Source organism: Dermacentor albipictus, chromosome 8 (assembly GCF_038994185.2).
Source record: "Dermacentor albipictus isolate Rhodes 1998 colony chromosome 8, USDA_Dalb.pri_finalv2, whole genome shotgun sequence".
Lineage (NCBI taxonomy): Eukaryota > Metazoa > Arthropoda > Arachnida > Ixodida > Ixodidae > Dermacentor > Dermacentor albipictus.
In genome coordinates, this window is record NC_091828.1 from 74,707,870 (window position 1) to 74,728,500 (window position 20,631).

The 20,631-nt window shown below is 46.7% G+C and overlaps 1 protein-coding gene across 3 annotated transcripts in view; it reads left to right on the forward strand.

Annotated features, from left to right (window-relative positions):
- LOC135921863 (putative RNA-binding protein Luc7-like 1) overlaps positions 1–20,631 on the forward strand; it is a 35,118-nt gene that overhangs the window by 6,873 nt on the left and 7,614 nt on the right. Inside the window, exons 2-8 of one of the 3 annotated variants that reach the window (XM_070523595.1) lie at positions 897–969; positions 4,380–4,474; positions 5,684–5,782; positions 8,094–8,204; positions 15,498–15,689; positions 16,668–16,960; positions 18,532–18,690. In XM_070523595.1, the coding sequence (XP_070379696.1) occupies positions 5,687–5,782; positions 8,094–8,204; positions 15,498–15,689; positions 16,668–16,960; positions 18,532–18,690 (851 nt within the window). In that variant the 5' untranslated portion in view covers positions 897–969; positions 4,380–4,474; positions 5,684–5,686. The other 2 variants (XM_065456269.1, XM_065456262.1) reach the window with 2 other exon arrangements.

The following is a 20,631-nucleotide window of genomic DNA, read 5'->3' on the forward strand; positions in this document are numbered from 1 at the left end:
AATCTCGAATTATAACTGCACTGGTTCCAGTAAATAGCTTGTTCTGCATGTCAGCTGGCATAGATTTATTTATCGCATTTGGTTGTTTGCTTTCAGCATTTATTATTGTCCCCACCTCCTAAAAGCCCCATTATCCACTGCGTAATATGGTCACCTCTTTAATAAGCCTAATTCAAAACAACAGCACTCAGGTCGTCCACGCTTGTCCATACATTTTCGTACTGCGACGCCATGGTTTTATTTCCAAATCGCCCAGTTCACAGTTTTAATTTTGCCACTGACTGCCATTCTATGTCATTTTAGTGAAGAGTGTTGCTGCTATGCCTCGGGAATCTTGGCCACATTGAAAAACCAGCCAGACGTTTCTTGAAGGGAGCTTTATCGTTGTGGACCAGACCGTCTGAGCAGGTGGTGCGAGTGGTGTCTGTCGCAACGGTTCTCAGTACCAGTGGCTGTATGCGGCGTACCCTAGTGGACTATAATCTGTCTCGCCAACTCGGTGCAGTGCAAAAGAGGCTAGGGCTCGTGTGGGCCAACCAGTAAGGAGAGCCGGCCACGGGTCCCAAGAAGGGAGGGAGGCTCCTCACCCATTCTAGGCTGCCGACCCTTCCTCAAAGCTTCCATTGAGTTGGCATCTTGCGGAAGGTGATCAAAGACAGCCAGTGAAGGACTCCTTCTTCTGGTTCTTTATTCTGGTTGGCTGATGCAAGCCGTAGCGTTCGCCGCACTGCATGGAGTTCGGGCGTGAATAAGAAGTAGCCGTGGATTGCTTGGTTCGTGGTGCACTTTATGCCAGGCAGGCTGCGTTATTGAGGGCCAGGGGTAGGCGGGGGCTGTGCGAGCGTGCGCATGCGCTGTGTCGGGCTGTACACAGGTCTGTTCCCGTGTTTTTCCAGGCGAAGCACTAAAGAGACGCCCGTCTCTTGACCTGGAACCGGGAGAGTGTAGTTGTTCAGTGCTGTACTTTGCGTGAGTCTTTGGCTTGCCGATATATCTACGTATATCTATATATAAACATACCTATGTTTTTTAGCTCGAAGGCTTTCCCTTCGAGTAGTGTGCCATCTCACACCTCAGTGCAGACATTGTCAGCTGTTGCACACTAGGTTTTGTGTGAAATGTCATTTGTGCTTTCCGTTAGATTACCACTGCACATAACTTGCATTAGGGCTCCTGTGTGCTGTTTCCTGAAAGCAGACAGCCACTGTGCTTTGTTTAGCTTGCATACTAGGTGTGAAGCCATGTCCGTTTTGTTGCAGTGCGTTGACATTAAAAAAATGGCTGGAAGTGTAAGTCTACGGCTAACTTTGCATATGGTTGCACAAAGCAGCAACTGCTAAGCATACAATTAACATACGACAGAGAACTATAGTCAGTCTCCCCAACGTGCTGTCATTCAAAGGTCTTGTGCATTGGTTGTCCTCTTAGACTTAGTGGTAAACAAGCAATCAAGCCAAAATTATGTTGCATGTGTCCTAGATAAACTGTCAAAACTGGCAAATCTGTTCATACGGGGCTTTTGATGGTACGGCCCTCTAGTGTTACGTTCATTAGTTGTTTTTTTAGCACATGAAGGAAATATCAGCTGATTTACATGCAGTAGTGTAATGGAAGTGCTTTCTACCTATAGATGAGCAAGATTAGGCTTTTGAGCATGCTTAAGAAAGTCATGCACATTTGATTCCTCGCATCCTTACTATGCTTGGCCTCATTCAGAAGGCTAGTTGGCTTAACTGAAACAGTTTCTTATGTGTGAAACCTCCATGGCAGTTTTAAGGCAATAGTACATTCATCTGGTGGTCTTGCATAGAAGTAAGGTCTGGAGGAGCAACACCCATCTGCTCATCAACCCTTGCCTGCATACCATGCTTGCCATCCTTTACACAAAACGGAAGGAACCCTAGAAGATGAGCGCTGAAGCGAACAGGCACATGCTACGTACCCTGCGATCCCTTCTCACCAGTGGCTTGCAGGAACAATAAGGCATTGAAGAATCACGAGGGTGGGGGGATGGGCAAAGGTCTGCTCCGCATGTTGTCTGCTTTTTTTGGCAAGAAGCGGCCGGCAATTCCTCCTCGCTCACGAGCCATGCCACCCGCCACACTCTCAATGAGCCTTTGGTGCTGCCCCCTCCCTTCCGCCGAGCCGTAAGTGTTTTTATTCAAAGGTGCCGCGTCGTCGCCGCCACCGTCGGAGAGCTGGCTGCACACTTCGTACGTAGATCCCCTCTCTCTAAACTCTCCTCTGTTCTGCTCGTTTTGGCGTGCCGTGCTCCCCGCCTCCCGTACGTGGGGCAGGGGAGGCGTGCCTTTCTCTAACTTTATATACATTTTGCAAACGTCATCACCAGTGGATAGTGTCACATGTTACTGTGTGCTGCACTTTTCTCTGCGAAAGGGCATAGGGGAGAGAGAGAGAGAGGCGGCGGACACACACACAGGAGGTGGCAATGCGTTTCAAGCGGCGCTCTGGCCGGTTTGGGGCTCCCGCAGTTTTGGGTATGTTTTTGTATGAGGAGGAGACGGCGAAGCAGCTTCTGGGTACGTCCTTTCACTCCATCGGACAAAAAGCACCTCATCATTTTAATTTAAACTTTGCTTTATTGTCCAGCGGGGTGCTTCTTGCTCTGATCTCTTGTAAATTGCCAAGTGTGTTTCATCGAGAGCTGAGCATGATCGTCGTCACCACGTGTCACGGTTTCAGTACGCTTTGTGTCTTATGTTTTGCCTGTTAACGAAAATGTGACGAAGGCGACACCACCGACGGGAGAGGAGACGGCGCGTTGCTTCGTCTGTGTTCAGCAAGTGGTGAGCCAACATGTACATCGCAGTGCTTGGACACGAGTGCAATCTAACGCCTGCCAGTTGTAGTTTGACTGCCCATCGAGAGGCTGTCCTTGTGTATTCTTGGGAGGGATGTTTGAAACGTCTGCAAGATGCAAGAGTGAAGGGGGGTTTGCTTGGTGTGTCGTTGCTTTCTGGGGGTAAGTGCCTACCTTGCTACTAAGGGAAAATGGGCTTGTAGCACATATCCTAGTGTAAAGATGGCATTGGAACAACGCCATGCCAACTGTAGCAGTGCGACCTTGAGTAGGGCTCCAAATTGTTTCTCTATAAGAATTTGCTGTTCACAGCACATACTGCTGTTCTTGTCTGTAGGCATGTACCTTGTGGGAGTATGGCCCTGTGTTTAGACTATATTTAGCTGCATACCAGAGGAGTCTTCTTATGCCAGTCCTCATCAGACAGCAGTTTCCTTCCAGTAGACCTTGATCTTCTCGTTAGACATGGAAGCTGTTTCCTCATGTTGCTAGCTTTCTTTGCACCTTAAAAGTCTGAGGGTTTTACTGCACTTGAGGCTTGAACAGTGGTTCCACAACTCATTGAAGATATGAATCAGAACTGTGTAATAAGTCAACTGAGCCTAACAAGTTTCTGCCCTAATACCCTTAAATTATGTGTAGAAGAACTTGTTTGCTCTGTTTTTTTTTTTCTCCGCAGAAGGCACATGGTGTTAAACCTTCCCATTCAAAGGATTAGCTTTTGCTTCCAAGACTTGTTTCACTTCACTATTGTTTCTAAAAAGTAGCTGCAGTGTGTTTTTGAAGCACAAGAACTTTGTCTTCTTGTGGTTGGTAGTGCTGTAATGAGAGGCCGTGTAATGTGAAGAGCTTCTTTTCTTTTTTCAATGTTTTCAGTATCAGCGTAAATTTATCTTGTTTGGTTAGTAATTCCTTTGCCTTTATTGAACTGGAAGCAGAATTCTGGTTTATCGTCAAGCTCATCCTCGAGTGGCTAGTAAGACAATGTTGCCGTCATTGGGCATCTTGCAGGCTTGTTCAGAGTGGAATGCTGTGCATGTATGGGTACCCCACAAAATGGCGGCACAAGTGTGCTGTTGGCACTTTTATTTCCAATCCATTTTATATTCTCCTCTTAGCAACTGGTGGACAGATGACTTGTAAAGATGTCTGGATCATTTTTTCATTGCTTGGTGAGCTTTTGACTTCCTGACAGCTGATTATGTCCATTAGTTTTGGAGGCATTCGCACATTAGTTGGTCATAGGAGCATGGTTTGTGTAGAAAACAGTGTCGAAGCCTTCCCGTCTGCTTCACACCTGGGTGCACTTCTGGTTGTGTTGTGGTACATCCAGAAAGCTGCTGCAGGCCCAGATGTGTGGGTAGGTTGCTTTGCACTCTTAAAGTGGGATTCTTCTTGTGAGGCACAGTAGGCATGGCAGTTCAAGTTATCCCCCCCCCCCCCTTTTTTTTAGTATAGTTGTTGCAGGGTGAGGGTTTTGCTGTGTGGAACCGTGTAGTAGGGGCGCTTCAGCCCAGTGACAGGAGTGTGCATTTTCAACCTCGCTCCCTTGTCGTAGGCGAGAACAACCGCTACAAGGTGCACTTTACGGATCCCCGGGTGTGCAAGAGCTTCCTGCTGGCCTGCTGCCCACATGACATCCTGGCATCCACGGTCAGTACCCCTGCACAGATGTCGAAAGTTCATCACTGTTCAGTGGACTCGCTGTTACAGTGTTGCATGACCATTTCGGCTTGTTCAGCAGAGAAGTATGCGGTGCTACATGGGCATTGTCATTGGCCATCGCATTGTTAGCCTGTAGAGTCCGCGAAATTGCACTGGGACTCTGTCGGTTGCAGCCAGCAACCTTAGTGTTGCCAGAATGCTCAATTAAATCTGAGCCCTGTCCGTAATATGCATAGTAGTGACTGACAGTATAGCGCACTGAAAATTATACATTACGTCTGTAAACATCAGAACTGTTTTGCAGCATTGGAAATGGTTTTTTGCTTGTTTCAATAAATTTTCAGTGTTGCTTATGGTGGAGGGTGCAAAAATGTTGGTGGCAGCAGCGGCACCACTAGTGCTTCACATCAGTTCACTCAAGCATCTCAACAACATTCACATGCGCCATGTGGACCAGCGACACTTGTTCAATCAAGCTTGATTGAGTTACGAACTTCAAAGGCTTTCAGTTAAATTGCCAATAAAGAGCACCGATGTGGCAAGGGCAAAGATAAACTGTTGCGCTGAATGCCCTGTATAGTCAGACCTTGTTATAAAAGCATCACATACTACACGGAAGTACCTTTGTTTTTATCTGGTAGCCATTATAAGCATATATTCATTACATGCTGATAATGGCAAATAACATTTTAGATTTACTTAATTATATCTGGTAGTTCAGTATACCAAGGTTTGACTGAGATGAACAGTTTGGAACCTTTGGTTTATTATAATAAAAACTTAGAGAGCTAAAAACCACTAAGGACGTAGAAAAAGAAACACACCACATGCACTCACCCGCAACTGATGTTTAATGCATCTATAGAAAAATACATATATAGAAAAATATAGACCTTTGGTTTGTTTTTTGTAAATGCAGTGAAGCTCTCTGATATGCCGATAGGATGGGCATATCATTTGAATATATTTTTTAAATATATCTTTGAACTTGTTTTGAAAGGAAAGGTTAGCTCATAGCTGTTCGTGATGTTCTTGTCTCAATGCCTGTGAAACAGCAAGGACCAAATGAATTGGAATTAAACTTTTATTTAAAGAAAATGTTAGATTTTATCAAATGTTTCAAGGAGACTTGTTTAGGCCTGATGGAAGTTATCACTGCAAGATCTTAAAGGAGCTGATTTTCTCTCTATTTTTCAGAGAATGGATTTGGGGGACTGTCCCAAGATCCATGACTTGGCCCTGAGGGCCGATTATGAGAATGCCTCCAAGAAGAAAGACTACTTCTATGATGTGGACGTGAGTGGTGGTGTTAGTTCAAATGAAAAAAATGAATGGATGTATTATTGTTGGGAAGAGGGGAGGAGTAGCCCCATAGCAAAAGTGGCACATTATTGCCCCCTTCTCTCTAGGTTGGTTCTTTGCACTACAAATTGTAAAAACAAAGAACAAAAAATTCCACTTGTTATCTAAAGGAATACTGCTGACACATTTTTTAGAAGTTCTGGAATTTCTACCAGGTGCTTCTCGCATGTAAAAGGATGTATATGTCATGTATCGATGATGTTGCAGCATTTAAAGCATTGTATAGTAGCACAAATGCTATTTTCAAAAGAAATGAAACCTACAGCCTCTCGTGTATGCGAGTCTCTCTGTATGCTTACTGATGGTGCTTCCCCAATGGAAAATGTTTTCAGCTCATGTGCTCTGTTGTGCACAGTGCACTTTAGCTGCCGATAACTTTCAATATTACTATTCTTTTTTCCTGAAGAAGAATGTTTGCATGGAAACATTTGCAAGATGAAGCACTGTTTCTTCTTGGCCCAATGCTGCATTCGGGTACATTTTGTAAGAGAAACTGCAAACAAGCGTCTGGCACTAAGGGATGCCTCCATTTCTCTCCCTGGTGCAGCCTGCAGCTTTGTAATTTCAAATGGGACAAGTTAAACCATGCGAGCTTGAAGTAGCCCAGGACTGTGTCACGATTTAACATGTAAAATGAACAAATGGTGGGCGCATGAAACCACACAGAGTTCACATGCAAAACGGCAAGTGCAGCCAACGTAGCCATGGAACACTTAGTTGTTTTGCTTGGCTTGGCTTGTCCTGCTGTTTGGGTGCGGTTGGCAACTGCTGCGTCGACTAGGCTTCGCTAGCTGCATGTCAGTAGTTTCAGTATGGCCAGTGACACAATAAAACTGAAATGCCGCCATTCCTGCTTGTCTTTGCGGCTAAATTTGCATGCGGTCTTGCAGGTGGAGTTTGAATATCAAATGGCGCAGTGTAAGCCGTCCAAAATGTTTGGAAATTTCCGTGAAAGCTGCAATCACCTGTAGTCGAGTACAACTTTAGAAAAAAGGGGAGGCCCTGGCCATATGACCAAAGTGCGGCAGCTGATTGCCTCAGCGACTGAAATTCCTGCTAAAAAAACTGTGCTTCTAAAATGCGTAATTCTTGGTATAAGTAAAGGCATTTGTATTTTGTTGACTGGTTTGGTAGAGCTTTCGTGATTGGAGTGCTACAGCACATGCCAGGTCGCGGGAGAAATATAACCCCATGGCTTCTACAATGCTGCATGGCATCTGCTTTTTAGCTTCATTGCGAGGGACAAAAGTAGAAAGAGCAGCCCTGCATGGCTTTTACGCTGGTTTACGTGTACACGGTACATTTACTAGTCGTTTTCTGAGACTAAAATGAATCAGTTGCTATTTAACAAGTTCTTAAAAAGAAACAATGCGTTAATTGAAACCATTACAAACCTGGGTCGAGAAGATGATCAAGGCAGGAGAGTTGCAAAAAAATGCTTCATTCGTCATTTTAAATAAATGCCCTTAATTTTAAATAGCATAAGATTTATATTTTTTTAGCTTTTGTGTTTTCCTGAACTTATTTTCAACAATGTGATAGGTTCATATTTCCCGCTCCTTTTCACCTTCCTTATTCCTTTTTTTTTTTTTTACATCGACACAGTACATGAAACCCGCCCACCGCTAACAGTAGGAACTAGACTTTGGCAAACTTTCCTCATTGTAACTTCACTTTGGAGCAAAACAAAACACCATGGAACAAACTCGCAGGATGTTTGTTCGTAGCGGTTTGTAGTGTCGCTGCGGGATCCTGTTTTCAGACAACGCGTAGTGCAGTGTCATCGATCCTCACTGCAATTTTTCATCTCTGGGTCATGGCTCAATAAATGCATGTGGCATGATTGGTGCATCGTAAGCTCGCAATGATATTGCCGGCACGATAGACCACAACAGACAGTTTGGGAATTCACTCTGACGAGGGGAAGATGCACACGACTGCTGCAACTCAGCCCAGTACGAGGTACGGGTGGCCATCTTCTCCATCGGCGAGTTCACTGGCTATCCAGCTCATGACGTCAGTCTAGAGTGCACGCCCATTAGTGGAGCCTCATGTGCATCCGCCTTGGAGAAGTAAACGCCCCTTTTTTTCTAAAGTTGTATCCGACTATAGACCGTGGTGCGTCAGAAGTATGCATTGATCATGGTCGGAAGTACACAGCTACAGGGTGTCCAGCAAAGTTGGCATTTTTATTTGAAGCGTTGCAGAAAAAAGAGCCTTTCTTCTTTTTTTTTTTTTGATACAGGCAATGGAGCACCTTCAGAACTTCATCGGCGAGTGTGACCGGCGAACAGAGCAAGCCAAACGCCGGCTGGCTGAGACACAGGAGGAGCTGAGTGCAGAAGTGACACTCAAGGTATACTTGGAGCAAACTTTTGTGAACGTCTTAGGTAGAACTGAACTGAATGTTGTCAAAAGGTAAAGTGGACAACACTGACCCGAAAATCTGCATACATTCAGCGGTTACTTTTGTTTCTGAAATTGTCCGCTGCGGCAGCATCAGGCTGTCACCCTAGACACTGCCATTTTGTCAAGAACAACTATTTCTTACCGATACACCTGCAGCGTCTTCTTGGTCCGCTTTAGTTGCACTGGGGTGCTGGCCCAGCTGGGGAACTTAACGGTGGCGTAAGTCATCACTTGCAGCAGGGGCTGCGACAATTCAGGCTGCAGCCTGAACTGCACCTCGAAAACTCTCGGTAAACGCTGAAGTTCTTCTTTGACGTTGTCAGTAATTGAAGCCACCTGAGGCTGCGACAAAGGGAACATCTTGCGCAGTTCCTCGTGCACAGTCATTCTGATGGTCTCTCATGTGTCATCGAAGTCCAGGGCTTGGATTTTGCATTTCGGAATGAGTACCTGGCGGTTATATTGCTTTGTGCGCCTTTCTGTGATTTTCTCGATTGCTATGGCTTTGGCTGTAACTTCCATGACGGTCTTGAGTGGCTTGCGAATTGATCCGGCAAAGAATTCTTGCTTCACACCCTGCGTAAAAAAAAAAAACCTTCTTTTCCTCTGTCATTTTGGGGTTGCCAAGGCGAAAGAGACGAGCGATTTCATCCCTAAAGATGGAAATGTTCTCATTTCGAAGTTGCACGCAAGCTTCTAGGAGAGTTTGGGCCCTTTCTTTCCATACGACGCTCCTGAAACTGTTAGGAAAGGTGCTTTTATGAGACGGCTCCCACGTTATTATATCATCCACTTTTTATTATTAACCACGTTTTATCGAAGTGGAGATAACCATTTGAAGTGAAAATACGTTATTTCAGAAATACTTTCTCACAAAAAGTACTTAAATTTGTTCAGCAGAAGTAGAGTTGCTGGCAGTCAAACACGGCCTCCGTGGTGCTTCCGCTCCTTCAATTACACTGCGAAGGCGCAGGGTGTGCCCACAGTTCTCCGCCTTCTATATGTCACCGTCGCGCGCAGTTCAAATTTGGTTTTTGATTTTAACGTGGACACCACTTGGAATTCTGCTGCTTACAATGCCAAACATAAGCCGAAAGCGGTTGTCCTCTGCCTGACGGAGTGCAGTTAGCTAGGGGACTAGTTGCGGCATCCCCTGGTGCCTGCGGCATCTACGCTGCATAACATACCACAGCTACATGCCAACTGTAGTTTGTATGCACAATGTTTGCTTTGTGCTTGACAAGGCTTGACATGACAAGGCATGACAAGGCTTTGTGCTTGCCCTCATATACAGCAGTCTGATCGTGCTACGTGACGTGGTACGAACCGGCTTTGTCCTTCGCCGGCTTGAGCGATGGATAGTAGCCACATCCAACTTGCGCATTTTTGTAGCGCTGACAGTTCGTCTGCCAAGGCGTCTAACACAGAGCGGCCACGGATGAGCGCGTGCTGGAAAGCATGAATATTGTCTGACCTTAAGATTCGCATGGTTCAAGGCTAGTTGAGCGTTCAAAACTAGTCGAAATTAGCGAGACCCGACAGCTACGCCACCGATAAGCAGGGTGGCCGAAGTTTATTGTCTGCACGTGTGGCTGCGGCCGAGCATGAGCAGACAATAGTCTACTTCTTCTGGAAGTACATAATTGCTGTTGAAAGTTGAAAGCACACTTTCGCTTACTTCAGCCTGCTTAAGTTTATCGATAAATATACACGGTAACAGTAAAAGAAGAGCTCTGATCCAAACTCGGTTTTGTCGAACACTGTTGGTCTTCTCTTGTGGAAGTCCGTACTGTGGCGGCAAGCGTTGCCTCCTGTGGCTAGCTCACTGGTCGGTAGCGGCGTTGTTTTCAGTACTCAGGGAAGCAACTCCACCAGATGGGACGCTGTCATAACATGAAGAACTACAGTGGCGCAATGCAAATCACGAAACTGTTTATAAGGCAAACCTGTTCTCAGCAAAACAAGTCGCACTCAGCGCAGTGATAGCAGCGAGCACAGCCATCGATCGTCAAAAATCTGGTCTGCAGGCGGAGTGTGTCTGCTTTTATATGCGACTTCTCAGCGTTATCAGTGGTGCCCACGTGCCCTCCAGAAAGTACTACAGCTAAGCCTCGATATAACAAAGTTGGTAAGATCGGCAATTTGCTTTGTTATATGAAAATTTTATTGTATTGAAATTAGAAATTTTATGCATAAAGTTCAGTCGCCAATCAAGTTTTTTTTATATGAGAAGGGGCCGCAGAACTTTCTTAATTATTTGACAATCGAGAAAAGCACATTTGAATGAGAAAACAATTCGTTTTGATAAATTTGGGAGTAGGCGATGAACGATACGGTTTCATGCCATCGTTACTAGATTAGCTTCAGTTTTCAAACTCGGCGCTGTCGTGCGGAACTGCCACCCGCCCGGGCCTACGTGGCGCTGCAGTCGTGCCCAACTTCACTTCCTCACTAGCTGGCTATGTGGGCCGGTCGGACTAAGCACGCGGTGCAGCGTTGGTGTAATAAATGGTTCGTTGTAGACGGCGAATTTCAGCAAGCATGTCATCCGCGAAACTGTAGCCTTTGCCGAGTTTTTTTAACAATATCAGCAGACGATGTCGACGTGCTGCATACCTGGCTGCATAGGCGGCTATCGGAACGATGTCAACAGTTCGGCGCGCCACTTTATCTCTGCTCCCAGCAATGCGACGCTTTTCTAGGCGTGGAACAGAGCGATTCCTCGTGCCGACCGGGCACTCTCTGTGAAATCCACGGCAAGCGCTCGCGCCACTGCTCGGCAGATTACCTCTAAAGCAGGGTACACGGCTGCGTATGTGCTCAACCACAGCCGTGTACAGCGGCTGAGATGCACGCCGGAAATCAAGACGTGCGCCATCTTATTGCACGCTCGATCGCATTATCGCGAGCTCACTCCCCCCTCCCCCTCTTTCCCTTTACTCGTGCGGGAAGGCGGCACGCGTAAAGCCACCATCTTTCTTGTCTCATCCTCGCATGCTTTCACTTGCACCTAAAGCACACAGTGTGCGGGGTGCGATAAGATCTTATCACACTTTATATGGAACGTGATGGAGCTCCACTTCAGCAGGTGCTGCTCTCGTGGCGCAGTGCCTGATTTGTGAGGTGCGTTTGCAGGCAGCCACTTGTAATACAATCATTTGACCATCTGCGTCTGCGAAAGTTTCTATTTATTGTCTCGGCATTCCTTTGTGGTGGCAGTGAAATTTTGTTTCATTGAAATCGCATACAAACATACTTCATTATATTGAGGTTCTAAGTACATGGTGTTCTATGGACAAGAGGTTATGAAAAGCTAAATACTTCATTATATTGAAGCTCGTTATATCAAAGTTTAACTGTACACAATTTATTGTTGCGCATACAATCTGATCACACCAGGTTCAGTGACAACAGACTATGGATAGAACCAGCGATGACATTTAAGAAACTCCAATACGGAAAGGTGCGTCTTGCACTGAGCGATAACATTCTAACACAGATTGGCTCACAAAAAACGTTCACCGAAAGCAAACATTCTATATGTGGGTCAGCATTATTGTCTGTTGTGGCGTCCGAAATTCATGTGGGCATCACCTCTTTCGCTCTAGGGTGGTGGGGCACGAAACCTTGCACAAACCACCAACTGCCAAAGCAAGCTGTTTAGCTGACAACAATGCACATGGCACCCACGACTGTGGCCACACCTGGCCCAACTGCAAACAACCAATAAAGCGCACCGTGAAACACTTGACATGGGAATGTCCGGCACACGAGGTGGTGCAGAGAAAGCACCTTTGCCAGGAAGACGTACCAAGCTAAGAGGAGTGAATCTGACCAGTGGGCGGTCTAGAGGACCATCGTCCCTCTGGTTGTAGATTCTGCTCCTCGCGTACATTGCCTTCTGCTCCAGACACGCTTTTTACCCTTCCTCATTACTCATACAGTAGAATCTCTGTAAAACGATCATGTGTTAAACGAATTTTTAAAAAGTGCCAGCCTACTAGTGATAAATTTATAATTTTGTGCCGCGGTGTATAATGCAAACAGTTCAGCCGCTAGGCGATCACCTGGTGGCTCAGTGGTTGGTATAATCTGCCAAAGAGATGAAGACATGTCTTTTCTTCACACTGTTGGTGTTGCCTTTTTACCTTTTTGACATGCCATATGTACTAGCTACATCAATTACAAATATCTGCCTTTGTAGCATTATAAGTGGTATCTGCTCACATTTTTGAAAAGCACTCCAATACGGGTTCCCTTACAGAAGTGCCGGGTAGACGGCCACTTTTCTTTTGTGCTTAGTTCACATTTAAGAAATATTACCTCTGTTCAACATTTGGTTGTGTTGCTTTGTTGGAACAAGGGAATGATTGGAAATAATGTAACGTGATATCATATGTCATCAGATATTGCATGCATATGCGGAAAATTTGTTAGCTGATGCTTCCCTGATGGACCGATTTATTGCGGTGAGAATTTCATTGTCTCTGGCTTATTTTTTATCTTGGGGTTCGACTGCATAAGCATTAACTGTTGCCAGCAGCATATATACACCAGAACACCGTGAATTCAAAGGGCGCCGCCATATTGATGAGCGTCGGTCGCGCCATCTATCCCACGCGCCGCGAAGTAGCAGGCCTGGGCTGCCACGCCGGGAGATGCGACCCGGCGTGAAAGCGAAACTTGGGCTTTTTAGCTGGGCGGAAGGCGTGTTTCACGTTTTTTCTAACCTGTCATTTTCGCTGTCTGGATTCAATCAAACTTCAAGACCTCGTGCAAGTCCACAATGGACACACTGAGTGCTGTGCAGACTGCAGAAGTGAATACATCGGGTAGGTACGCTATTACGTTTGTACAAACCGCGCGCTATATGCTAAAACACCTGTGAGCTTTTTGGCACGTAACCTGTGAAGGAATTTACAGCACTGTGTTGGTTCCATATATTATTAAAGCACGCAGAACACTGTCATCTGCACTTTCAGTTTGGTCTTGTTTGTAATGGTCTCTACTGGGTTGGCCGCGCTTGGCAACCAACTGGCGAGGTCGTTTGACTGCCTGGTTAGCAGACGCCTGCCCTTCACCACCTGCACACTGAAAACAAAATATATGTTATAGTAAGAAGGGCTGTAGTTCTTTCCCATGCCATCACTTTTGCGAAGATATAAAGTCCTCTCAAAATGAAATAGAAAATACACCAGACCAATTGTATCGTGCAACCACTTAAGAGTACAACATTCAGAACAAAAGCCTACAGCACTCGAACAAGCAGCATATGATGCTAAACCTGCACTCATTGGAAAATGAGGTACTACAGTAGTTATAATGTTCAACTACATGTGCAGTCAAAGCCCGTATAACAGGGCGAGCATGACAGATGCAGGTGTTGTACAGTTGCACAAACCATGACAGGGCACGTAAAATTACCATCCCTACTTAAAGCTGCATCATCAGGACCCCTTTGGTACAAGACAACAACCGCACCTGCATTCCAAGAAATTAGCCCCACCAACTGCAGCTACCTGGTACCAGACCTGTTTCGCTTGTGCGAGGCCATCGGATTGTTGGCGCTTCCTTAGAAAAGAAAACAGTAGAAAAAACTAGTGAGAACGATCAAAATTTTGTTACAAAATACAAGAATAATTAAGCACCTTATTTTCATCGCCATATGAACGGAAATATTTTGCGCTTTGCCCCGCATAACAGCCCGCACGCAGTTTAGAGCTCAGGAGGCTCAAATGAATTCGTTACGAATGACACCTGCAACACCAGCTCGTAAAGGTAGGTGCGCTGCAAGAACACCTTCGGCGACGAGTAGTCGTCGTTTACGTTTTTGTGGACGCATGCTACGTGACGAGCAGACTTCGGTTTACTTTCATTAATAACGCTCACCAGCAAGGCCTACAACTTGTCGTTCACGCTTAATGGTCATTCCGTGCACCAGCTGCAAGTATCGCTAACCGCAAACTCAACTGTTCCGCTTAACCGTCGGGAGCTCTGCCTGAATGAAAACACGAAAAGGCTTGCCTTTTTGTTATAGCCAAGGCGAAGCACCGGCGCGGGATTCTGCTCTGTAGGCTTGTTGCCCAGAAAGTGCTCGGAGCAAACCTGCGTATTACGTTTGTAGGGCGCAAAGTTGAACGTGGCACCAAAATATACACAGATCGAATACTCACTCGTGCATTTTCACTGGGTTGGTAGTTCTTCCTATTCACTGCAGCTATCCACCGGTGTCGCAGCTTGGCATCCTTCGTTGCGGATGGAAATCGGCGCAGGCTGAAAACACCACACCGGCACGATTCCCTACGTGTATTGTGCTCTTCGCAAACAGCGCTAAGCAACCTGCTCCTTTTCCGCTGGTTATTTTGGCACCCAAACACGACGCAACGATCCCCAGTTGACTTCTTGTACTTTGGAGTCGCGTGAACGGGCAGATTTCCGCACTTTGGAGCCCTAGAGCTGGCGCTTGCCATGTCTACTGGTCGCCGGCGAACACACTTTGGCAGCCCAGTACAAAATAGCGCCGGTCGACCGGGCAACCCGAGTGCGAGGGTATGCGTTCGGTTAGTCTGGGTGCGAGACTAGCGTGTTCTGGTCTATACGCCGGTTGCTTGACATGGACAGTGACATGGAAAATCATCCTCCGACGTTTTCTGACCAATATATCTGGTTTGAAAACAGCCTAGTTGGCAAATTCCTGAGCAATCCGTTTATGGTTTATTCCATAAATCAACAAGCTTTTGTTGTGTAGGACTGTTAAAGCAAAAACTAAAGCAGATCAGACTTATAAAGCGTTCTTTAAGAACTCTGTTGTTATTAATTTCCAAATAATGTCGATTATTGGAGGAGAAAATAATGGTCAGTGTATCAGTTGAATTTTGCGCCCAGTGTGGGAACTTTAAGGAGGCATCGCCACCCGTATTTTGTTATTGCGCTTTTTTTTTTTGGCTTACCGCACGTCTGATCGTGGTCTGAGTGGTGTTTCTCATATTGTAGAAACGTAACCTACTGATACAGAAGAAGCCGTTTTTCTCTTAAGTGTCCTTTGCGGATATGCTCCTGCTCACGGCCGTGTGCCATGATGTAGGTAACCCTAATGTTCAAGTTCAAACAAGTTGTTCGCTGCGGGAATAGCGGAGTCAAGCAGGGTGTTCCTTGCAGTAACATATTGAGGGGAAAGAGATGCCACAGTCGAGGCTTGCTTTGATTCCTGTGGCTATAGCCTTGCTGTGTGACCTTGCAGTTGAACCGCGTGCACGAGCTGGCAGAAAATATGGGCAAGAAGCTGGCCGCAGCGGAGGCGAAAGGCGCCGATGGCAACGTTGAAGAGTCGCTCAAGCTCCTTGAGGAAGTGGAGGAGATCCGGCGGAAGAAAGCGGAGGCAGAGCAGGACTACCGCAACTCCATGCCTGCGTCCTCGTACCAGCAACAGAAGGTGATGTTTGCAAACTACATCTAAAGTACCTGAGCCCACACTATCGTAGGAATGTAACGCCCCCCTTACACGCAAGCTTTGAACGACCATGCCAATGGTTGTTGAAACCTGCGAGCCTGTATCGACTGTTCTGGCAAACTCGTGCAACATAACCAACAGAGCAAGCACGTGTGTTTCAGTGGTCGTCAGTTTCAAAGCAAATGAGTGACAGGGGGGTTAGCACTTAAAGATGATGCTTTAGGCGCACAGCTGCGCTAGACTGGCAAACCTTCGTGCGAGATGGTGTCACTTTAAGTGTTTGCTTAGCAGTATAAGTTGTACAGAAATGGAAAATTGGTTTAAACTCGTCAATCGCACAGAAACGGCAGTGGCAGGGATGAAATCCTCCTTTTTCATTTGCTGATGCCGACAGAAACATTTGGGAAGGGTGCCGGTGCTGTTGCTTGGTGACTTTTGTGCATGCGCTGATGTTGAGTGTCCTTTCCCTGTGCATTTGCTGGATTCCGTTTAATTATTAGTGGCACATCCAGGGCTGCGCATCATTGCTGAATTCCCAAAGGCTGTCTTACTGTTACTGTTGGCTTAGTGAGAAGTCCTGGACACAGCCCTTTGTTCACAGAGCAGGTGATAAACAAGTAGCAGCTGTAGCTGTCGGCCATGCATTTCAGCTGCTAGCTAAAGAACGGCCGACACTTAAAGAAAGAGGGGGCTCTTGAGCTGCAGAATGGGATCCAGCACGGTCTCCCTATCCTCCGAGATGTCATTTCGAAATATTTTGCAGCTTCTCTGCTAGGGCTCAGCCACTTCCGCATTCACACCATGAAAAAAGTAGATTGCCACTGCCATGACTTCACAGATTTCTCTGCACTTGCTGTACGTAATTGCGAGTCCTCTTTCCTTTTACATAATTGCAAGTCCTCGTTCTTTTCCAGTACAATATTCAGGGGTTGATGTTAAAAGATGTGTGCGCCCGTGCAGCTGCGGGTTTGTGACGTGTGCTCTGCCTACCTGGGCATCCACGACAATGACCGTCGGCTGGCGGACCACTTTGGGGGCAAGCTGCACCTGGGATTCATCGCCATCCGCGAGAAGCTGGCGCAGCTCAAGCAGACGGTCACCGACAAGCGCGAGAAGGCGCGAGCCGAACAGCTCGCTGAGCGGTCCTCCTCTCGGGGAGGACCGACCCCGTGGCGGTGCGGGCCAGACAGCCGGAGCCGCAGCCGGAGTCCCACCCGCCGTGGCGGCGGCGAGGAGCGCCCCGTGCGCCGCAGGTGAGTGACTGCCTGTGAAGACTGCTTGCAACAATAGTGGCCATAGAGTCTTCTACTGAAATTACTCGAGGGAAACGTGGCTACAAGAGATGTAGGTGGTGCCCAAATAGCACCGCCGCAGTGAAGGTTTCCTGCGAGTGACAGAAGCTGATCTTGAAGACCATGTTTTTGTGCACTGGACACACCGGAAGCAGCTTCGGGAACCGGAAATGCATCAAGGCTGCCGTGTTTGGGACACCTACTTGGGCAAGTTTGTATGCATGCATGTCTGGTCTAACAGCGCAAGCAAAACAAAATATGACAGGAATAGCGCTGACTCTAAACAAACCTTCGTCTCGGAAGAAAAGCACAGTTTAATGCCTGTCAGAAAAATATTATTGCTTTGTCACAACCATATGAAGAAAACGGGTGAAACCAGAGAAAGCATAGGGTAAGTTGACTGTTATCCTTAATTGTAATGTGGAAATAAGAAGAAAAAAAAACGTAGAATGTGACTAAATTTCACTGAGCGAGCACAGGTCCTTGAAACCCCTGAAACCCCTTGAATTTGAAAAGTGCATTTTCAAGGCCCTTGAAAGTCCTGGAATTCTTTTTCCTCCCCTTGAAAACCCTTTGTTCTTGAACCCATTGTGCTTAGGGTAGTGGCTTGGTATTGCGCTGCTAAGCTCGAGGACGCGGGATAAAATCCCGGCCGCGATGGCCACGTTTTGATGGCAGCGAAAATGCCCTTGTGCATTGTACACGCTAAACAGCTCCAGCCCCCCACTACGACGTGCCTCATAATCATATCATGGTTTCGACACGTAAGATTCCAGAATCTGAATAATCTTTAGGATTTATTGAGTAATACAGTTTAAGGTCGATTAGATTGACCCACTTCCTATGGCGGATCAGTGTGAACCAGGTAGACTCCCTTTTAGAAGCAATAGTGTAAAAATTTAAAGCCGGCGCAAGTGCAGACGCATTCTGCCTAATAAAACGCGTTGCAAGAACTAGGAAACACTAGGAAGCACATAGCGCTCCCCACATACGTGTCCTGGTAAAGAGTTGCGCAAGCTGGCGTGGCGACGGCAGCTTGCGACCTGGGGAGTGACGTCACTAGCCTTTCATATATAAAGGAACCAGCCTAGCAGCTAATGTAGTTGTCGCAGCACTGCTATGGGTAGGCAACGCATAGTTTGAACTCCCGAGGAGCAGCGTAAAAGCGAGGAGTGGCAAAGGAAAAGAGAAATGTCAATACGACCAGCGGCGGCATGCTGTCAAAATTACCATTACTTCCATTACTACCATTACTGTAGAGCTATAAAGCATTGCATACCCCTCCCAGCAGTTGTAGTGGTGGTTTTCAGCAGCCTCGCTGGACACCCACTTTTGCAGGGCCAGCTGTCTATGAAATGGGGAGTATGCAAGCAGTGAACCACATGATTGCCACTACCATGCCCGTCATTATCATCAATTGGCATTGTGTACTGTTTCTCTAAGGCTGCGTGCCGTATTGTTTTCGGTGGTCAAGCATGCACGACCCACATGTTCTCTTTTTTGAGATCCCTGCCCGGCCGATGCATGTGCAGGTCACGGTCACGCGAGCGACGTCGTCGCAGTCGCTCCGGATCACGGGGCTCGTCGTCACGTCATCACTCCAGGGGCTCATCGAGAGACCGCAAGCGCGACCGCAGTCGTGAGCGGCCACGTCGAGACAGTCGTCACAGGCGGTCGTCGCGTGAGCGGAGGTATGTGCCATCTGAGCTGCTCAAAAGCTGCTCAAAAGCTGCTCTCTTTTCTGAATGTTCAGTTGCCCTCTCATGATTTGCCGGCACCATCCTTTCGTCTGGATGTTATTGGATGTTATTTCGAAAAAGCAACAAGCAGGCTAGCGTTGAGATGCGTGAAGACCCAAGTGAACATTCATTAGAATGTTCACTAATAGGTCTGTTCGATTTGCTCTCACCACCTGAACCAGTTCACGAGGTGCTGCACCATGCCATTTGTTTCAGCAGTGTGGCAGTAGCACCCTCTGGACCACACCTTTCATTTCAAGAGGTACTGGGAGGTGCAGGGCTGCTTCACTACCGTATTTACTCGCATAATGATTGCACCTTTTTTTTCAATTTCACGTTTGCTGCGGGATGAATGACGACGACAGGTCAAGAAACAGGCAGCTGCTGCTGTAACAGTGTGGGACATCAAAACAAAAATGGCGGCTGACTGAGCAAGCTGAACGCACCGAATGCGATTTTTTTCTTCTCGTGAGTACATTACGTACATTGAAACAGTTTCTTCCGTATCAGTAGTGAATAATATCGTTAATATAGGCAAGCTTGCAGCAATTACATATCAATGTCCACTTTGAGGGTGCAGAATCAGAGATGGGCACGCTCAGCTGCCAGTGACAGAAACGCGTGGTGGGCATGCTGCAAAAACTGCGTCATTTGTCTTCACTACAATCCCAATACGGCACGTTTTTACCAAGGGTGGGCAAATGTCTTAGCTGTGTTGCAAGCGCTGGTGTATGAATAGGGTACACTTCTAACATAGCAATGTAAACGTGGCTATTGTCGTTGCCGCTCACGATTTGTTGTGTGCCCACGAGTGGAGATGTGAGGAATTGAAAGGCGCCTTTTTGTTGTTGTTGACCACAACTATTACAAAGCCTACAAATAATAAAGCCAAGGCAAGTTTGGTTGTAGATTTTATTTTCTTGGGAAGTGTAGAAATTGATAAAAGGAATGAAATGGGGCATCTGCTTAACGATCTGTTTGGTGTGTGCAGACCGCTTGGTATGTCTTGAAGAGTCGCTCGCGTAGCATTCGACAGATGGTAAGCACGATTGTCATCGGCTAGACTTGGCACACGACATATGGCTGCGGCTAGTTCGGGGTGCGATCATTATGCAAGTAAATACGGTATTTTGCTGCACCCTCTCTACTGCCAGTGCCATATTGGTGCAGACGTGAAGTGCAAAGCAGCACTGCAGCAGACGACAGAGCGCACGGGCAAAAGTGACAATAAATCCCGGCTGGTGTGCGTCTGCTGTGTTTACACAAGAGCAAGTTGTATTTACGCCTCAGAAGCCAGTCATACCGGTGGTTCGGGACCCTCAGACTTGCTTACTGGGTGCATATTAGTCAGGCAAAACACAACTCCTGTGTCGTGTCTACGCCTAAGCATATGTTTCAATTGTTTGCATTATGCCTGCACCGCAGAAATGGAGCTATACAATTTTTGAGCTTCTCATACACTGCCATGAACAGAGTTGTGCAGACAAATTGATGAGGTGTGAACATGCAATAGGGCAGGCAAATGACGCTGACCACCTGTGATACCACCTAGCAGCCAAAGAAAAAGAATAAGGCCATTGTTTTAGCTTTCATGCATAACGTTTGCTGTTTAGATGAAATGTTGCAAGAGTAAAATAAAGTTTTCAGCATAAAAGTTTAACATTTTTTTTTTTCTGCCCCAGAAACATTCTGCTGTGAATGTATCATCGCCAATCAGAGCCCAAATTGTTGACGCAAAGTTCCGGGGCTGCGCGTGCTCGTCTATTGGCTGTGCTCTCCTTCCCATTCTTAAACTTTGCATGCAGCCTACTTTGCGATGTAGGTGCCAAACCGAACGTTCGGAAAGCTGTTTGTGCAATCGCACTCCTGTGCTTGCTAGCTCATACCAATCAT